The following is a 21,428-nucleotide window of genomic DNA, read 5'->3' as shown; positions in this document are numbered from 1 at the left end:
TTGCTGAGGGTAAAACAATTAGCAGTGCTAACATTTGATGTGGCAGACACCGCAGATAGAGGGATCAATACTAGTGTTGTCTTTTATAGCTACGTCTGGCCTAGGGACTCAGGATTTAGGACTGAGGTGCAACAGCACCTCTTGAATGTACCTTTTGATGGTGAGTATCTGTTTGGCCCTCACATCAACTAGGTGCTTGAGAAAATCAAAAAGAATACAGGCATAGCAGTGTCTGTGGGCACCCCACGGTAGCTCAGCCTACTTTGTGCAAGCAGCATGCCAGGATAGGTAAAAGGCAAGAGGATTTGGGGCAGAGACTTACCTGTCAGCATTACCAGTAGCCCTTTGAGTACTCCTAACAGCTTTAATTTCTTCAAGGGGGTGCCTTTAGACGAAAGGGGCGAGAAAGAGGTAGGGGTGGCTCTGCATGGGCCTCCTCTGCTACATAACAGTGACTTCTCCTTCCCCTGATAGCACTACACATGTTTGGGGAAGATTAAGGCACTTCCTTTTGTAGTGGGAAAGCATTACATTGGAGCAGTGGGTCCTCATAATTGTGCGTTTAGGGCATTGCCTTAAAATTTACACAGCCCCTCTAAAAATCCCACTACACCGTCATGTACAGAGTTCAGACTACCTTCATTTTCTGGAGGAAGAGGTGCAAGCGTTACTAGCAAAGGGTGCCATAGAACTAGCACCCATACTCCAGCACTGAGCAGGGGCGTACTGCTCATATTTTCTCACCCCCAAAAAAGAATGATTCACTCCAACCAGTTGTTGACCTCTGACCATTAAACAGGTTCATCTTCTCTGAACTCTTTCACACTGTTATCTTACGGGAGGTTATCCTGCTGCCACACCAAGTCAACTTCATGTCAGTGCTGAATCTGAAAGACGTACTCTCACATTCCTATAAACCCAACTCACTAGCTGTACCTACACTTTGTGGTAAGTGGAGAAACACTGCCAGTTGAAGGTTTTGCCCTTTGGAGTTTCTGCAGCTCCAAGAGAGTTTACAAAGTGCCTGGCGGTTGTATCAGTTCGTCTGCGCAGACACCTCATTCATGTGTTTCCACATTTAAAGGACTGCCTTGTAAAGAGCAGCACCAAACAACGGTGCCTAGTACACACTCACCTAGCGGTGTCTCTATTTCAGCCTAAGTTTCACCGTCAGTGAGAAAAAGTTGCTTCCTCAACCCCAATAAATTCAACCCTTCTTTGGTTGCATTCTGAATGGGGAAACAGGCAAAGCATAGCACAACCAATAGAGGATGATGGCGTTCCCACAGCTGCTCGCTCTTTTCAAGACACACCATCCCATCATTGTCTGTACTCTAATAAACTGTTAAGAATGATCACTTTGTGCATAATGATTTTACCAAATGCTATGTTATACATGTGCCTATTACAAGAGTGCCTCTAATGACAGTGGGTACAAGCAGAAAGGCATTGGAAGGCTGTAGTGTTGGTAACAACCAGGTCCCAGCCTTCTTTCCTTTGGTGGACCAACAACAACCTGTGCTTGGCAGGCCGCTCCTAGATACCCTTTCACAGGTGACCATCACCACTGATGAATCTCTTGTAGGGTGGGGCACTCACCTCCACCAGATGACAATGGAAGGCACTAGGGCTCTTCAGCACCAGGGCCATTGCCTCAACTACCTGGAGCTTTTAGCCATCAGCCTATCCTTCATTACCTTTATCCCACTTCTAAGGAAAAACAGTACTCCTAAACACAGACAACATGACAGCCATGTTCTACATCCAGAAGCAGGCAGGGACCCAAACTCCTCAGCTCCATCAACTGGCACAGATAATCTGGTATTAGGCAACTCACAATAAGATTCACCTGGTAGTGGAACCCCTCCTGGGAGTGGACAACAGTTTTACAGACATGCTCAGCAGGATGTATCAACAAGTCTCTAAGTGGGACCTCCACTCCCAAGACACAGGTACTTCCAGTGCTTTGGAGACTCCAACGATAGATCTTTTCGCCACTCCTGAAAATGTAAAATGCCAAAGCTCTGCCTTAAGGTATCTGAACCCAGAGTCCATTGACAATTTACTATGTGTGAACTGGTCAGGCGCACCATGGACATCTGCAATATCATCCACTCACTTAATAAAGGGGTGAGAGCAAACATTCCTTATCCAACTTCCCAATCATTAGACTAGCAACACACATAGGACACCAAATGAAAGTAGAGACCCTACCCCAAGAATAGCCCTATGATGAACCATGCCACGATTAGTGGGTGAGAGCAGTTTTTTGAAAAAACATGCTGTCTCTTTAGTTGGTGGAGCCCACTCTGTTGGAGTAGGGTCTCTACTTTGATTTCTTCTCCTAGGTGTGTTGCTCATCTACAACATCCGCCTTACCCCCAGTCAGCAGGCTACCCAGCCTTTTAATGGACGGGTCGTGAATCCCAAAATGGACACAGTAGTCATGCCCAGCGCGTCATACAGTCCTGGCCCCTACGGCTGATGCAGTCTCTAAGCCACTTTAGTGAGCCCTTTACCCAACACGGTCATCCTGTTGGTGGCAGGATTCAGCACCACATGCCCCAATGGAGCAATATACCTCGACAAGTGGGTGCTCAAATTGAGCAGGAGGTTTATGCTCTTCCATTTATGGAAACCCCTCCCTTGGCTGAGCGAGAACCATCTTTACTTGCTCTGTTGGGAAGTGCAGGCTTTGTTGGCCAAAGGAGCCATTGAAAGGGTGCCTGCCCCAGAAGTAAGACATGGTTGCTATTCACACTACTTTCTATTGCTGAAAAAGGATGAAGAACTCCATTGTATACTAGATCTGCACCCTCTCAATGCCTTTGTACGGAAAGAGAAGTTCAGGATGCTCCCCTTGGCTCAGGTCTTGTCTGCCTTGGACCCTGGAGACTAGATGGTAACATTAGACCTGCAGAACGCTTATTTTCATATCCCCATCCTGCAAGCCCACAGGCATTATCCGCGGTTCACAGTGGGCCACAAGCCTTTCCAATTAGTTGTGCACCCCTTTGGCCTTACCAGCACCCCTGGCTGTTTACAAAAACGATGGCAGTGGTTGGAGCTCATCTTCGGAGAACAGGAGGTGAAGTCTATCCCTACTTCAATGACTGGCTGCTGAAGGAAGGCTTGCCACAGGCAGTTATCACCCACTCCAGACTATGGCAAACCTTTTGCACTCGCTGGGTTTGACTATCAACACACCAAAGTCACACCGACTCCTTCTCAAGCGCTCCCTTCTGTCAGAGCCATTATGGATACAATATAGTCCTGCAGCTATCCTTCATAATGGAGAGTCCAGGATGTTCGGGCTGTGATCACGTTGTTTCAGCTTCAATCTTGGATTTCGTGACTGACTTTGGGGCTACTGAGTCTGATGGCCAGCTGCATCTTGCTGCTGAAGCATGGCAGATGGCGTATGCAGGCTCAGTATTAGGATCCCTGTGGGGGCAGCACCAAGGGAACCTCTCCAACCTGCTCCAGATTTCGAAGAAGACTGCAAAAGATTTGCAGTGGTGACTGACAGTGATTGGGCCCATGGGAGACCCCTCTTTTTTTTCCACACTTAGAGCTGGCAGTAGTGAGTTCTGGATTGGAACGGCCACGTGGGGGAGGTGGAGATCAGAGGATTCTGGTCTCCAGATGAACCCCAGCTCTGCATCAGCCTTGTGGAGCTGAGACTGATGGGCTTGGCATTGAAAGCCTTCCACCTGTCTATCAAGGGAACGCTGGTTCAGGTGTACACAAACTACACCACTGCCATGTGGTATTGCAACAAGCAGGTTTCCAACACATGTTCCCTCCTAGCCGTTTCATGATGTCCCAATGGGACATCAATCTGGTACTGACGGTTCTCATGTGTTCCACCTTCCAGCCTTACACAGATTTTCTCTGCGTCTCTTGACTATCAAAACGTTTTTTCTAGTGGTGGTTACATCAGCCAGGAGGGTCCGCAAGCTTCAAGCTCTTGTTGGTTCTTCCTTCTTAAACATGCTTTTTCCCTAACATTTAGATGCATGCCTCTTTCCTGCCGAAGGTTGTCACCCTGGTTCTTGTCGGTCAGAGCATCACTCTGCCTACATTTTTTGCTCCACCTCATACTTCCAAAGAACAGGAGAGATTTCATCACCTGGACCCAGAGAGCTTTCTCCTTCTACATTCATTGCCCCAAAGACTATCTGGTGGACAATCCGCTCTTCATTGTATTTCCTGGAAAGAGAAAAAGGGCCAGGCTGTGCAGAAGCTGACCTTCTCTTGATGGATTGTATTCTGCAATAAGATCTGCTATGCATTAGTGAAGAAGCAGCCTCCTGAAGGCTTGTGGCCCTATTCTGCCAATGCCGCTATTGCTGCATTGGCAGACAGTGTACATGTCCTGGACATTAGCCAAGCCGTTATGTATGTGTCACTCAACACTTTCATAAGGCACTACTGCTGCGACAGTCTGGTCCGTTGAGACTGGCATTTTGCCCATTTAGTCCTCCAGGATTTTCTGGTTTGAGACCGTTTGCAGACCCACCTCCAGGCAGTTATTGCTTGGGTTTCTCTTCTAAGATGAGAAGTCTGTAGGTAGTATGAGAAGAATAGGTTACCTTTGGTAACGCTTTTTCTGGTGGACCTCTTATCTAAACACGGTTCCTCTCAGGCCCTCCCATCCTCCCTCCTCTATGAACTGGGCTCTTTACTCTAAAGATCCCCTAAGACACTGCACACTGGTCAAACATTTATTTTTACATGGCTCTGCATTTTTGGAATGGAAATAGTTACGAAAGAAACTGATGTCAGTGCGCTGGGTTGGCGCTGATGTGGGCACTGTGACGTCCCTTCTGACATGAATGACACAGACGTGAATCTTTCTGACGACACCTACCAGCACACAGAGGTACTGCTTAGGATTTTCTGGATCAGATCTGAAAACTGGGTAATCTTCTAAAGCAAGGATACTCAAAGTACGGCCCACGGGCCTCATGCAGCCCCTCTGACCTTTACATGGGGCCCCTGAGGCAACAGGAGCACTGGGAGGCTGTTTGCTCGACTCAACACTAACAAAAATATTAAATACACACACGATCATTTATTTCAAACGTAATTGGTGCTAAAGAAAGGAAGTAACTAGGGACTCCTGCACTTAACTTTAGAAACACCTTCATTTTTAAAGACATCTTGCAGCATAAGTGTAAAACTAAGACAGTCTCTTCAAAATTAATTAAGTGTATTTAGTTAGCATGCAGAACTTTTTCGCCTTAGTACAATTTATTTTATCAGTGCATTGAGATGTATTCCTTTTAAAGTGATAGTTTTCAAACATAAATTTGGAAACATTAATATTTCCCTTACCATGAGAACACCACCAATAGTAAATTAAAGAGGCAAGTCACTTGGTGTGTGCACTTTATGGGTGGCCTGGGTTCCTATCATACATAAACAACATTATAGTTTATTAAATCAAACATAGAAGCAGGTTTTGTGCAGCACACACCATGAATCATGTATTTCGAGGTCATCCTAAATGTGATAATGCAGAAAAAGGAGGGAAAGTGACACAAAATAATTGCCTAGGATCACACAATTTGGAAAAGTGGGTAAGCCGGGATTCATTCCAGGTTTTCTGGTTTCCCATTGTTTATTTCAGCCACTAGATGTATATCCTTTGCTTCCCCTACACCTACCTTGCCACCAATCCCCCCCTAGTCAACCCACCGCCTCCACCCTGGCATCAGTGCGGCCCCCAGGCACGTCACAGACCAAACTTTTTGGCCCCTGGGAAAATGTTTGCGAGTACCCATGTTCTAAAGTGAGAGATCTGAGGTTAGACAGTCTATACTAGAAACCGCGTAACCGAAGGTAAGTTACTTGCAGAAACAATTGCCAGTATTTTGCTTTTCACGAGTAGGTTTGTTTCCCATCCTCACCGCCCAGTAGAAAATTAGGTGTAATTTTAAAGGCGGCTGTAGGTTTAATTGAACTGCCCACCTTGAGGCACAGTGCCAACTAGCAGTTAGGCTCTAGCTTGCTGTAAGCATTCTGCCTGAACGCTCCATAGTGTCCGCAGATTCAGTCTGTCCTGGCTCGAGACACTCACAGACAACGCCAGCATGTGGACTCCAAAGACATGTTATCAAATCTAGTGGAAATCGGGGCTGCGATAATGTTGCCAAAATCAATATTGTTCCAGACATAAATACGGAATACAAATCCTCTGATATTGGACGCCTCTGATGCGTAATGTAGCTTTATGTCCTTGAAAAACCCGTGATTAGTAACGCTGTCACAGACCAAGTATGAATGCTTGCCTGCGGATTATAGTAACTAAATAGACGTGCTGTGGATTATTAGAGCTTTGTGTGTAATTGATCTGGTGTATACGGTCTTGATCCACCTTGACAGCTTTGACTCTCCACGGTACTCTGTGAATTACACTTCTACAACTCTAGTAAACTGTAAGGTATGATCTGTCGTTCCTGCTAAGTTGCATCGGGCAATGCTGCGTTCCAGGTCATACATGCCTTCGGTGGCATTGGGTTCCTCTTGACAAACTTCCTGCTCGCACGGTTTGACACATGAATGGTAAGAGAAGTGGTGGGGAAATAAGAGGCAGAAGGAGACGGGTAGAGGGAAGACATGGGAAAAGATAAATACATTTCAGTGCAGGAGTTGTGGTACTATCCAGGATATATGGCACTGAATTAAAACAGTAAAGGTTGAAACGTATTGGATTTGGGGGTTCTGTGTAATCGCCTAGAAGTAAAATTACCATAGTTTAAAGTTACATTTATTTAATAGGCAAACAAGGTGGTTGATTATTCTATGGAGCTGAAAACGTCCCTATTGTGTTATGACACCAGTGCTTAATTTGTGCTTACTGTTTCCGGTGTGGAGAACCAGCACTTATTTTTGAGGGCCGGCACTTATTTCTCTGCCTCAAGCATTTACTGCGAGCAAAAGACCCATAAGGGAAAGACGGAGGAAGAGAAAAACGAAAAAACGTCACAAAGGGAGAAAGCTGCAAGAGTGAGCTGAAGGGGCAGGGAGTGGTGTAAATAGAGTGAAGAGTTCCGAAATGGCATACACTGTCTCAGTATTCCCTGCTCGCACGTTTGAATGCAGCAGCCGCGAGTTTAAGAGGAGGGCTTTCAGCACCAGCAAGTTCATATTTACAAATTAAGCACTGTATGGCACATTTATAAACATTTTAAATTATTCAAAATTGGCACATACGGTGATTAGAAACATTTTGGTATTAATAAACTATTTACTTTTGATGTTGCCTGTTCCATGGCATGGTGCGCCTGTTTTGCTTATTTAATGGACCTTTAAGTCCCTAGCAAAAGTGCACTACTTGGCCTGTAAATTAAATGCTACTAGTGGGGCTGCAGCACTGATTGTGCCATACGCTTAAGTAGCCCCTCCAACCTGTCTCAGGCCTGCCATTGCTTAGCCTGTGTGTGCAGTTTTAAACTGCCATGTCACTATCTGTCAATTTAACCCTCTTGCCAAGCCCAAACCTTCCTTTTTAATACATTTAAGTCACCCCTAAGATAGGCCCTAGACAGCCCAAGGGCAGAGTGCATTGCATTTAAAAAGTAGGACATGTACTTTTAAGTTTTACATGTCGTAGTAGTGAAAAACTCTTAAATAAGCTTTGTTTTTCATTACTGCAAAGCCTATCACTCCCACAGGATAACATTATGATTGCCTTATTACATTTGTAGAATGGTAATTTCCTGTTGGGAAGAGATGGGAACCCCACGATTGGCGTCTCTGGAACCACAATTTAAAATCACAACTTATAGTGAAGACAGATTTTAAATTGTAATTCTGAAATGCCACTTTTAGAAAGTTGGCATTTTCTTACTTTAGCCATTTGGTGCCTTCTGCCTAACTCTGAATACACATCTGAGGTGGGTGACTGCTGGACTTGTGCAGTCCCTCCAGACAGCCACACACTAAGGGAGCTTAGCTGTGACTTATGGGGGACGCTTGGCAGGATGGGAGGGAGGAGCTGCCACCCCTGATTGGGCTGTGCCCTGTCCCGACACAGAGGGCTGCATACCCCCTTTTAGTGAGTCTGGAGTTAGGGCAGGGACTCTGTCTCCACTTAAAAGGCCTCTCATTGATGTCTCCGCCACTTCTAAGGCACAACTGGGTATAACTACTGAACCTCAGACACCACCAACTCCATAATCTTCTGAACCTGTAGATACTCAGTCCTTTCAGAAACACAGCAGTCCTTCTTGACAGTGTCTCTGCTGGATTCTGCTGGACTCCTGCTCTGTTGTGCTGATTTGCTGCCCTCCTTGCCTGGTAGTGAAAAGGACTGGACATGCATCTCTCCAACCCAGAACCAAAGTGATTCCAAGGGTTTGCTGGCTTGCCTCCTGTGTATTTGAAGCCTCATGGACACAAAAGACTTCTAACTCATCTCCCACAGCACCTCGATCCTGCCAATTGTGATTCTTGCTCTGCCAAGTGGTGCCCATCCATTCCTAAGCATTTGGAATTGGTTATAAAGTGCTGTTCCAGTAGAAATCCCACACATTGACAGCAATGCGGGAGTCGGAACCAGCACATAAACTCCATTGCGTGGATGCCACCCGGTGCATTGCACTCTGAACAAGTGCATACCACTTGTCACCAACGCATCCTCGGTTACAGGAGCCGTAGCAGTGCATCACATTCTGAACCACTACAATGACTCTGAACTGCCACTGTTGAGCAGAGAAGATTGACGCATCGCCTCCATTGCGTGGCCCAACATCGATAAATTGCTGCGGCCGCGCCGCACATCTCCTCAGCAGTGATGCAACCTGGATCAAGGTACTTTTGTTCAGTGGGCCAAAGCTAGTCCCCCGTCCATCATTGCAGTCAGCCTGAACTTTTGACTTTATCCTGGTCCCGCGCCTTTGGCTTCCAAGTGTTATTTTACAGCTTATTCTTTGAAAATTCATATCTCAAGTTCTAGGTATTTGTTTTTTTTGTTTTGGTCTTGTTTTATTTATTAAGCCAAGCTCTATTTTTCTAACCAGGCGTGGTATCTTATTGTGTGGTGTTTTCACTGTTTTACTGTTGCACAAATAATAAACACATTTCCTCTTTTAAGTTAAGCCTACCTGCTCTGTGCCAAGCTCTGTCCCAGGCTGAGCACAGTTTATCCCAGGTATGTTTGTGACTTACCCTGACTGGGATTGTTGTTCCTCCTTGGACAGGGTGCATACCTCTGCTAACCAGAAACCCAATTTCTAACAGACAGATTGTTCATGCCTCGGATATCCTACTTTACTATCTTAGTGAGAGAATAGACTTCATCTAGTGTTTGTAAAGAATAGTTTTGTTTCTGTGAACAGCCCTGTGGTACTTTTCTAAATGGTTGTTGTCGAGCCAAATGTGGTTGGTGTTTATTGAATGATGTGGCCTGTCGTAGTTGCTGCTGACCTTTTTAAGCAAACTCTCAACTGATTCTCCCCCCCCCCCCCAAAAAAAAGACAGCAAGATAAAGTTTTCCAGTGTAAAACGAATCCCAAAGACAGTTCTTAATTGTCCATAATCATCTTCATTAAAATGTGGTGTTGTCATGGGGTAATGGCTTGTGCGTTTTTGTCAATGCTCTTCAGTGGCTGATACTAATGATTTATATGGGGAACAATTATTATTGACAAGCATTGTGGATCGTACATCTTCACGCTCCTCCTGAGGATCTCTGATAAATAAGTTATTAAATTATCTCATCTGCTGATTTAGGTGTTATTTTCAGTCGTTGTCTGATTTGCAGAGACTTCTTCCACCGAGCTGTCTTCATTCATAGTGTCCAAGTCCTATTCAATTTCACTGACTGCTGAACTTACTTGCTCTCTTTCACTATTATTTTTTAACTGCTCCAGGATAAGCAACATGTATTTGATGTTCACATCGCTCAGCTTTCTCTTGACATTTATAAACCAAGCTTGCTGTTCCTGCAGTGCTACTGTGAAACACAAGAACAGCATCAACTTGCCCTGTTTCTCTCGCTTTCGACTGCATGCTATTTGGACTTTGTGTTGCCACAGTTTGTGCTAGGCTGGTTTCCACAAAGCCTGTCATATCAGTATTGGATATGCTGTGGGGTGAGCCCACAATTCATGCATTGATTCTTCCAACTCAACTGCTCTTTGCTCTGGAAATCTGATCTGTTCAGTTAGCTCAGTTACAAATTCTGACTTCAGGTTGGTTTTCCATTCTGTCTTATAATGTACTTTGATCGTCTGTAAGGCGGTTCACAACCACCACTACGAATCAATTTTCCTTCCAAGTGATTCTCTGTTGGCTACAATTACCTCCAGTATTGTCTTATGTGTCTGTTATTGTGGACTATGATACATTGTTGGCTTTTCCTCGCATTATTTTGTCACTCATTAATGCATCAGTTTGTTTTGTTAGCAGCTTACAGGTTATTGGTATATTTTGACCTCTCCATGTTTTTTTTGTGTTTTGTCAGCTCAAAGAGATCTCAGCAGTCGTAGTCCACAGTTCTCGGATCTCCACTTGTCATTTGTTTCTAATATTAACTTGCAGGTATTATTTTGTAGTTATGCCACTGCATAAATAATGGTCTGCAATGAGCCCTATATATTAGGTTCACTGTTAATCCCCTGGTTCTGATTCAGCAGGTCTCGAGACCAGTTGTGATTTGTGTGACATTTTCATGCCCCAACGTTTGTGGTGAGGGGGTTGCTCCTAATTTCTTTTACTTTCTCACCATCGCAGCCAGGGTCGGAGTTTCTCCAGGTCTAGAGTCTGTGTCCTCTAGGTCAGTGATGTATTATGTAACACTGCAGCTTCCCCTGCAGACCGCCTGCAATGGGAAGGGGGGTTAAGTGTTCGTCACTGCCTTTGTTCATGCCCAGTGATGATTGGTTTGGGTAGAGGATGACCACAACCACCCCTGCCCTCAGCCTTTGACTCACTGCTCGGCCGCTGCCCGCTCAGTGTCCCAGCTCCCTGGTTATTTTGCATGATTGCAGATGCCCCAGGTGATCGTGTTTCTGATAGCCAGAACTCTTTGTGTTCCTTTTGTGGGTGTGCGCCTTCTTCAAATCAAGGTAGCTGCCATTACAGAACGATGCCCTTACAAGCTCCAAGTGCTCAGTCCTCGATCTGTGTCCATTGTCAGCCCCATCTGACTCCATTTTCGGTCTTTGGGGTCTCTTCAGTGACTCATTTTGGCCATTTGTGCTTTAACCTATTAGCTGTCCCCCCCCGGATTTTTTTTTTCTGTTTAATTCTGGAATACTTCAGGAGTTTTGTTATTTCAGATGTAGACATTACAAGATGAAACAACCCTTTTGAAAATAATAACAAATGTGGACACTAGAGCAAAGCAGACTTATAGGGTGTGCAGGGCCAGACCCCTCTAAGGTGGTGTGTGTTTTTTTTTTTTTTTTTTTTTTTTTTTTAAGTTTTCAAAAATAAAACAAAACAGTACCTTATTTCAAATCGCTAAAATCTAATGTGCTTTCCAGGTAAATGTTAAGGCTAGGGTTGTGTTATGTGTATTTTTAAAGCTCACTGTCACCCACAAAGGTATCCTCTGCTGAGCCGGTTTGTGTGTCCCTACCCCTGCCCATGGTAGATTGTTTAATTAAAAACCAGGTCCCCGGCTTCTGGCGGAGTTCAACGATAGAGGAGGAGGCTCTGATGTGGAGTAACAGGCCATTCCACACTTTAGGAGTGATGTAAGAGAAGGCCTGTCCTCCTGAACTGGTTCTGTGCATGCATGGGATGTGTACGAGTAGGAGTCCTGATGAGTGGAAGTGTCTGGGTAGTTGGTGGAAATATATATATATATATATATATATATATATATATATATAGTTTGAAATGAGCATATTTGTGTATTGGGAGCTGGTGGGGCTCCATAAAGTGTCGGGTGATGTGAGTTTGGTGTTGGGAGGTTGAGGATGAGTCTGGCTACCGAGTTCTGAATGGTTTGTAATCTACTAGTGAGTTGTTTTGTGATCCCGGCGTATAGGGTTTTCCCTTAGACCAACTTTCTGGGGACTAGGCTTGAGTGATAGTTTTTATAGTGTTGCTTGCGATTGCAAGCCATTTGAAGATCTTCATTTGCATCTTTAGGGTATGGAAGCAGGATGCAGTGACAATGTTGACTTACGTAGTGATGTCCAGTATGCTTTCATTATTATTCTGAGGTGCCAGGAATGGGTGGTGGGTGTGGGCCAGCGAGTTAGGGCATAACTCTTTGTAGGAATATTGTGCTCCTTCCAAATTGTATTAAGGATGGTGGCAGACATGTCTTAATGTTTGGGAAATACTTGAGCAAATGTTTGATTATCTTCATATTTTAGGTATAGATCAATGACGTTTTAGAGGCAAGGAGTTAATTTGTGTTAGTACAGTAATGGCGATTTTGCAAGAAAATAATTTAAAAAACTGCAGTTTGTGTTTTGATCCCTTCCTATTTTACAAGTTGCACTTTTTTCTCTAATTTTTATAGGTGTTTGTGGAAGTCTATAATGTGACTGAAGACCCACACCAGCTCACCAACATTGCTAAGACCATTGACCAGGAAATTCTCGAGAAGATGAACCATAGGTTGATGATGTTGCAGTCTTGTTCCGGGTCATCCTGCCACTCAGCAGGCGTCTTTGACCCAAGGTAACCAAGATCTTTGGTACAAATGTAACTGTTTCAGCCACTCCTTTTACTGTATGTGTCAGCATTGTCTTTTGGAAGGCAGGAATATTTACTAAAACAGTCCATTGAATTATCGAGTATATAGCACCGTCGTGTTAATATTAATATAATCTGAAGAGTTTCTTTCACTGCTTTCTTATGAGATGACCTGAATCATTGAGATGTTGGTTGGCCGATAATGTGGCTATCTCACAGAGGCACACGGCCTATCTTTTCAAATAATACGTGATGTAGGTCATGATAGTTTTAACTGTTCTGAAAATAGAACAGGTTCCACTTTTGAAATGATATATGGCATTTTCTTTTAATTAAAACGGTTTACTGTTGAGAGGTCGGTGAGGAGCAATGTATGATGATAGCCAGCTGTGTCATGGGGACACATTTAAGGAAAATGCATTTTTTTCAGACTAGGAATGAACTTCCACTGCTCAAGGAGCTTGCTGTAACTTACTTTTTTAATCAAAGAAACGTGTCTAATTTTACTTGTGCAGCAGATTTGTTTTTTGTTCCTATTTTCAAGTGACCTAGAAAGTGATCTGAAAAGGTCTCTGTAGACAGTCATTAGTGGCCCTTGGTGTGATAATCTGTGGTCTCTTCAACACAGTTGAGATTGTAGGTCACAAAAATTAGTGGTCTCTGCGTGGAAGTTCATTTTGTACTGGAACAAAATAAACCAACTCATGTTGGTGATTTCTGGAGATTTAACACCTTAAGTGCTGAGGATTTTCCTACCCCAATGCTGAGACATTTTTTGATGTGTTGGGTACTTTGGACTTAAACGTTCACAACTTTTTTTCCGCACAAGGTACCTAGGCTAAAAATCCCCCGGACCCTCCCCCCCTCGCTTACCGCATTAAACTCCCAGGGGATTCTGAAGGTACACATGGTTTCTGGATTCTCCTGGGAGGAACTGAGAAAATAGACATGGTACAGGGAACTTGTTTTTATTGTATTTAAAAATTGGGGGGAAAGTGCTGTGCAAGAAAGTGTATATTTTTTTTCTAAAAATGACATCAACAGAAGGTTTTCTGTGCCAACATCACCACTTTCCCAGCTTTCAGGAACAATAAGAGCTGTAAAACAAAGCCAATTTTTCCACAAGTTTTACATTTATCTAACTGGTTTTATTTGTTTATTTTTTTGAAAAATGTTCCTCTAATGGTTTCTCTGCTTCTCTCTGCTGGCGGATTGGGGGTGAACTCTCTCAACCTGCCCTCAGGAGGCCAGAAAGACTGTCATGCTTGGAAGGGAGTTGGGGACACTGGCCCATGCCCAGAGGATCAGTTACCCCAAAAACAGCACTAAGCAATTCTCTGGTGCCTAGTAGGCTTGCTACCCCACTGGGGGAGAGGTGGCACATTCGGTGTGAACAACCCATTTCTATCCTGTAGGCAGGCAGCAGAAAGATTGAACGGAGGAGAACAGGCCTATGCCAAGGAGTCCACTCTCTTGCAAGAACATGTCCCTGCTGTCTAGTGGAGTGAACTGCCTGCCCAGTGTGATAACCAAGCAGGGATCCACTAAGGAAAGAGAGCCCTGGAAATGGGACATTGTCCTCTAGCCAACTCTGTCTCCTCCTTGTTAATCAAAGTGATCGCAGACCATGCCATTAGCACGACTAGCCTTCATTTTTATTTTGTTTTTACATAAGTGTTTTGTCCGACACGTAATCAGCCACATTAAGGTTGCAGGGTTTGTGGCAAAGGCAATGGCAACACCTGAGCCAGGCCTTTGTGTTGGGGGGCACTTAGCAGGGATCCACTTTTGCAGATTTTGAGATATATCTTCTATCAATGTTATGGTGACCTTTAAGGTGAAGAATGTTCTAGATAATTGATATTTTAGATAACTTTGGGTGCAATCCGCTTACAGAATAAGGGATGCACCTTGCTTCTCCATCAAGATTCTCAGTCTGGCAACTAGTGTAGACTGGTATATGGATATTCTCACATATCCCTCTTTTCCAGCATGATGTTTAGACAAGTTCTAAATAGTCTTCGTATGTTCTGGCAAGGTTTTGCCATTTGATCTGGAAGGAGGTGAAGATATCCAGAACCCTTTCTGGGAAGCCTATGCAGTGTCTCTCACTGTACACACAGACATCTAGAAGGGCAAGAAGGCGTGATTGCCAGCGTATGGCGTGACTGCCTGCGTATGGCGTGCATCATCTCCTATATTGTTGATGGTGGTTGGAATAATATGAGCTAGTCAGAAGCCTAAGCTATATATAAATATTCGTCTGCTTTGTGTGCATCTTCCTGAGTAGTTTACTACAAAGGAACCCTTGTTAACATAGTTTGGATCCCGAAATAGTTATGGTTTTAGATGGAACTTTATGGTTTGTTGGGAAAAGGTATTTCTTGACAAGAAATCGCCCACTACTACATGCATACTCAAATACCACCCCTACATGGAGAGATTCTAGCATTTGTGAATTTAGTGAAGAACCTTAGATGTAAGTGAGCAACCCTTACTTCTGTAGCTAAAGTCAGGGAGTTTTTATAAAATAATTATGTAATGACCATATTAATGAAGAACCATGACCTGTGTTGTCTGCCTTTGCTTGTTCACGTGTGTTTTACCCGTGTGGGAGAAGATGCTTATAGGCCTTTCATTTTGGGTGGATCTGTGCACTGTACTTTTGTTTGTTGTCAGTGTTAAGTGTGCTGTATATTAACTGCACTCTTATTTTGCAGTTACAAGTTTGACCCACGTCTGATGTTCATCAATCATGGAATGCACATGCACAGATTTTCCAAACAGCCATTAAAATGACATTGCTAACACTATGGACTGTTTGGCGCCAGTTCTCCTATGTTGGATTGGACAAGGTTTGTCAGCAAAGAACTCCATCTACAACACGGGCCCCAGCAGCTGCCTTTTTGTCAGACAGATTTGATTTGAAGCCCTATCCTCTTTACCTTGTGCAATATGAACATTTAAAAAAACCGAATGATGAATATGTTCATGTTTGTAGCCTGGCCATAACCCACTCTTTTATAGTGCTTATGTACCACTGTCCAAGTATGCTTTATCTTGGGTTTGTGATGTTCTTTTATGGAACAAGCCATTCATTTATTCTCCGATTAATGAAATCATATCCACGCTTTGGCACATGGTCACCTTTTTGTGGTCATATATACTAATTAATAGCCCTCTGAACAAGAGCGGCTTAATTTGAAACTTCCACAGTTTTCCAGCCCACAAACCCAGTTTCTGCTGTAATCAACACCACCGCGCTGTATGGAGTAATTCGTTTGAACTTACAACAGGGGAGCGTGCTGTCTAAAACATTTTCACTTAATAACGCTACAAATTTTGCAGAAAGCTCACTCCAGCTTAGCAAGACATCTTCATGGAAGACACCAGACAGATGTCTGTCATAAAAGGTTTATGATCAAGTAGAAAGCGAGCATGGCTGTGAATGGTTAGTCGGCACGTCTGTCTCACAACTTCTCATCCCAGACAACTTTCTGTGATGGACTGCTTTCTTTAATCATGTGTGCAATGCCTGCAAGAGGCATTATGTGAAAGTGGATTCAAGCATGGAGGCATAGTTGTAGATATGCAGGTAGAATCACGATCCTCAAGGTAGTGGTATTGCATTTGTTGTTGGCTACACTTGATTAGAAGTGCACAGTTGCCACTAAACGATGTGCTCACATAGAAGTGATCTGCAGTACTTTGCACTGGAGAAAGGATGTCTCTTGCAGATGATCAATGAGATCTATTTTGAAACAGATCATAGTGCTTTGATGCAGCAGTCTCAGATGTGCACATCCCCGTTATGTTTTCCCCTCTTCAGTGAAGTTCCTACCTGTCGCCCCATTTTCCCTACACTAACCATCTTTATCTGTGTGTGTTTTATTCCCAGTTTTCGAGCACTACACATCTTTCTTGTCTATCCTGGTTCCACACCACTATTCCCATCAGTTACCTTTGCCCACCCTACTGCCTACTTCCTGTCTTCATCCCTTTACTGCAAGCTCCTCATCACCAGTCCTGATTTACTGTCGTCAGCACCTTTGTCCATACCACTTCTTCGTCACCTCCCCATACGTCTGTGACTTCCCCGGGCCCTTTTTGGCATGAATGGCTTCCTCATTACTCCCTTGTCTCTCATTGTTCCTTCCTAATGAATATTCCTGTCCCATCCATCTTCTTTGCCCACCTAAAACGCCACTACAGCAAAATGACTTAATGTAGGCAATCTGACACTACATTAAGCATTACCGTCAAAACAGACCACCCCTGAACTTCCTTGTCAATGTTTTACATTGTCGCAGTAATGTCAGGGCACACGTGAGGTGTGTAGTACAATTTAAAAGTGGTAATGTAAAAACACAAAAGAACACACCAAATAGAAAGACTGTTTTGCAACTCATTAACACAAATATGCTGCTGTGAACCTATAATATGTCTTAATCATTTTTCCCCTCCACTTGCACACTCACTCTAATAACTGCTTGAATGTACTAAGTTGTAGCTAAATCGATGCATATCACCTGGCCACAGAGCAAAGGCAGTTCTACTGTCAATACTGCTTCTCAACTCTGACTGCAGTAGAAAAGGTTTTAAAATGTTTAATCTGTGTCAGAAATTAGCAGCATATAGGCAAGCGTGTCCATCTGTTCTACCACCGAGTCAGGGATGTGCTCTAGGAATTCTGTTCCTGGCCCCAGTTACAATTCAAAAGTCGAGGTCTTGTCGAGTGGTTTTGGGTGGAGGGTTCAGATTAAAACCGGATTGGATTTTAGCTAAATAATTGTTTACTTAGTATTGTGTTTTTCAAGTGCAGATGGATGAATGGTTACATAACAGATACAGTTTTAACAGAAAGTAACTTAAGTCATTCTCCTTTGACCACGTTTGATTTTAAACTACTCAGTGCTGCCTAATAAACGTCGGTTTTTGCTTCAGGATGTAACCGAAGACAGCTGCCAACCTGCTTCCCTTCTACATGGGAACTAAATAGAGAGCGTGCTGATACAGCACAGAAGTCCCACCTGGGAAGCTTGGACAGATCACTTTTCAGCTTTGTTTAGGAAAACTAGTGGGATTGCATATAAAAAGAAAGATTCTTTTTAAATCTCCAAGCAAGTGTAACTGAGGTACCTACGTGGTCCTTGTCATCCTTAGGAGGTGCATTTCACTTCAAAACTGTAATTCTATCGAAAACACGTTGAGACTCTTTGGAGAACCATTAATTTTCCCTTAAATAAATTAAAAAATAAATGTTTGTAAGCGTGGGTAGAGAACATGGAAACGCATCTTTTAACCTCCCATCGCAGGTTAGCGTCATGTTAGAGCTGAGACGTATGGAGGCATCCGTGGAATAGTTTCTGCTTCAGTGCTAGAGTACATTAGGGCCAAAATCACCGAGATTGTTGGACATAAAAATAAACTGGCAGCTTTCAGGCCATTGAGTCTAGCTTCCGGCGGCCAGACACTGCTTTGTGCGTTCCATGCTACACTCGATGTAACAAGTACCAAGCTAAGTCTTAAAAACTGAAAATGGGGATTTATTCTTCATTGTTCACCCGTGGTGAGCATTTCTGGAGTGTGGTACGAAAGTTTTTTTTTTTTTTTTTTTTTAAGAAAGTGTGACCTGTCCTCCGTTTTATTTTGCAGTCTTACCGATAAAAAATGTATAAATGTATGTTTTTCTTATGACCTTGCGTACTTGAGTTATGCCCTTCGAACTCAATGTGGATTTCCAGTCTGGACAGTTACACCAGATGACTAGACGAAGAAGGCTGAATAACGTGAGCAGCACATATTCTGTCAGATACCCCGACTGAGATGAAGAGACCGATGTCTGCAAAGTGAAAGAGCGGGTAAACATGCATTATACCTCCGAGGCCTGTTGGTGGCTCTTGCCTTTGCTCGACCTGCTGATGAGATGTGCTTCTTTCAAAGAGGACCCTGCCGCTGGTTTAGCAAGTGAAACACTAATGCACTAATTTGCACCCCTCCTCGTCTTCCCACCCAAGTGTTCTATTTTTGTAATGATCATGTTTTGTAAAGGTACTCGAACGTGGATTTGTCCTGCACTGAATGCTTGTGCACCTCATTTTTCGTTAGGAAAGTGCCCTTCAACCAACACTAGTCACTGCTGCACTTTGTAAAAGAATAAACAATGATTTCCCTACCTATGTGTTATTGCTTTAGTTTATTGTTATTGTTTTTTTTACTTTATAGCTATACTATATTTTCCTATAATTTTGAATGTTTTACTGATTTAGCAAAACTATACCACACATGTCAGTCATGCTTGCTTGGCACGGAAGACCTCTAACACAAGACCGGAATATAGGGCCATACGTACCAACGCATTTTCCCATAGACACAGAATGGGTAAAATCCTTTGTTACATCTGGCCCATAGTGTGGTGAGGGTGGAGGCTGCCTCTCTGGAATGGAGAAAAGGAGCCAATAAAATCACAGGAAACACAGAGGCGGTGCCAATGAAAGGAGGAGATGACGTGATGTGTTGAGGGCAAGCAAGAAGAGAAGCATGCGTTTTCACAGATATTGGTTAAATCTCCCGTCAAGGGTCTTCAGCCAGTGCTGCGGAACGGGAGTCCAGCCAGGAAGGACTGCAGCCAAGAAAGATTTGGTAAGCATCTAGCTGCTGCACAGAAAATAAATAACAATGGCGATAACTAGTAACTAAATATAAGGAAAACAAGAGTGCAACACGATTTAACATGTCGCTCTGTAGGCCTTGGGCAAGGGAGCTCGTTTGCTGATCCTTTAAATGGCTGTTGTGTGAAGTGCAGTGAAATTGTTGGGCTGCATGGAAAGAAGACAGCCATTGCGGATTTGTACTGTGCCATTCTAGTTACACAGTGATGGACACGAGACCCAAGTTGTTGAATGATGGGGGGGGCCTTATATTTGTGTCCGTGCATGAGAATGATGTTTTGCATGCAGAAAACTAGTGGAAGCGTAGGGTGATAGGGAAAAAGATGGGTATGTGCTGGCAAGTATTTACTGTTTTCTGGGGTACCGACTAAGCCAGGACGAAGGATAATATTATCTATTATGGGACAGTGAAAAATATTATGAGCACTGCAAGTGGCCTTCGGCAGAGGTGGGTTAAGAAACTCAGTTCCCTCTAATGTGCAGAGTATTAAATTTGTTTTAATTTGTTTTTCTGACTAAACATTGATGCCAGTGGCTAGTATTTTAAAGCAGATGGTTTAAGCAGGTTTAAAATCAGAATTTCTGATGGATACTTCTAACCACAGGTTCCTTACCTTGTGAATTTACTGCAGGTGCCAGATTGGATCTGGAAAACTTAAAAGCCATGCTCTTTCACACCAGTAGGTGGCGCCATGTGACTCCGCATTAACGTTGTTCTGCTCCGGAAGTGATGGACAGCCGTATAAAAATGCTAACATCAGTTTCTTTCTTTCTGTGCCTTCAGACACAAAATTTGGAGCTCTGTTAATTTGTTAACTCTGAGATTTTCTCCCCAAAAAAATTCCACTGTGCAAGGGATGTAACTCCTTAAAGTTGACCCCTCCACCGCCAAGGCTACACACCGAGGAAACCACTTTATTTGCTACAGCAACCAGGAGGGTGGCTGCGGTCCTTTACCTTCACCTCCCCACTATAGCAGTAAAAAAAAAAAAACATATTGACTGAGATCCTACTGTCTGGTCAGGAGCCGACGGAACGTTTTTTGCCCATCAATGAAGCTCTCACTGACAACCGGCTGAGCACATGGGCTAAACCATGTTCAGGCCCCCCCAGTCAACTGACTGATCTCCATAGACATGTTCCAGGGTACACAGACCTCCCTACACAGCATCCTACACCTGAAAGTCTGGTTTTACAGGCATCCACCAGCAGAGTCAACCGCAATGCCTTTCAAACCACACTCACATACAGGAAGTCACAATGAGTGGATACATTAGGAAAGCTTATGTTCTTCTCAGCCAACCCTGCCTTGAGTTCTTGGTCAACCAGGTTGTTTGTTAGATTGCTACACCTATGCACTATGGGCAGACCACTAGAATAATGCAGCAGAGGAAGCCTAAATTATGTGCCAGGGGTGAGTAAATTATGTGGCAAGAAAAAGGCACATTTTACAGCATAATGTGCACATTTTGTGATAGTATTACTTCATTATTTTGTAATTTGTACACTTGATAACACTATCTGGGCATTTGGTTGCACAACTCATTCACACCAATTTAAAACAGAAATACAACAATAAGCAAAAGAGAGGCAACCAGTCAACCTTTGCAAAGTGGCTTCCACAGTACAGGAACAGGTGTTTCTGCGTTTTTAGTAACTTTTGAAACATTTGAACTAGAAGCATTTTTTTGGGTTATCATCTGCAGATTATGCTAGATTATTTGGCAGATGTGGTTAGTGCTCCCTTACCAACGCATAGCGATCCTGTAGGAGGCAGGGTCAGCCATTTCTGCAGTGGTGTCATCAAATTACATCCAACATATGGGTCCCACGGTTTGTCTACTGGGACTATGCACTTCTAGTTTTTTTTATACCCACTGCACTTGCCACCTGCATCAGATTATTTCGGGGAGGACCAAATGCCCGCTTTATGCTAGGAAATCCATGATGTTTTGGGCAAAGGACCCACAGAGAGGGGGACAGTCTCAGAAGTAGAAACTGGGTGCAATTCCTTGTGCCAAAGAAGCTCTGCCTGTCATAGATCTTCACCCTTGACGCCTTCCAGCACATGGACAAATTCAACATGCTCAT

At 43.6% G+C, this 21,428-nt stretch overlaps 1 protein-coding gene across 1 annotated transcript in view; it reads left to right on the top strand.

The window, feature by feature from the left end:
- The window catches only part of GNS (glucosamine (N-acetyl)-6-sulfatase), a 187,851-nt gene extending 169,010 nt beyond the window's left edge, over window positions 1-18,841 (top strand). The window contains exons 13-14 of the mRNA XM_069229138.1: window positions 12,491-12,651; window positions 15,387-18,841. Coding sequence (XP_069085239.1) covers window positions 12,491-12,651; window positions 15,387-15,465 — 240 coding nt within the window. The 3' untranslated portion in view covers window positions 15,466-18,841. The remainder of the gene's footprint in view (window positions 1-12,490; window positions 12,652-15,386) is intronic.
- The last annotated feature ends 2,587 nt before the right edge of the window (window positions 18,842-21,428 follow it).

Source organism: Pleurodeles waltl, chromosome 4_1 (assembly GCF_031143425.1).
Source record: "Pleurodeles waltl isolate 20211129_DDA chromosome 4_1, aPleWal1.hap1.20221129, whole genome shotgun sequence".
NCBI classification, from domain to species: Eukaryota; Metazoa; Chordata; class Amphibia; order Caudata; family Salamandridae; genus Pleurodeles; species Pleurodeles waltl.
This window is presented reverse-complemented; position numbering and strand designations above follow the sequence as displayed.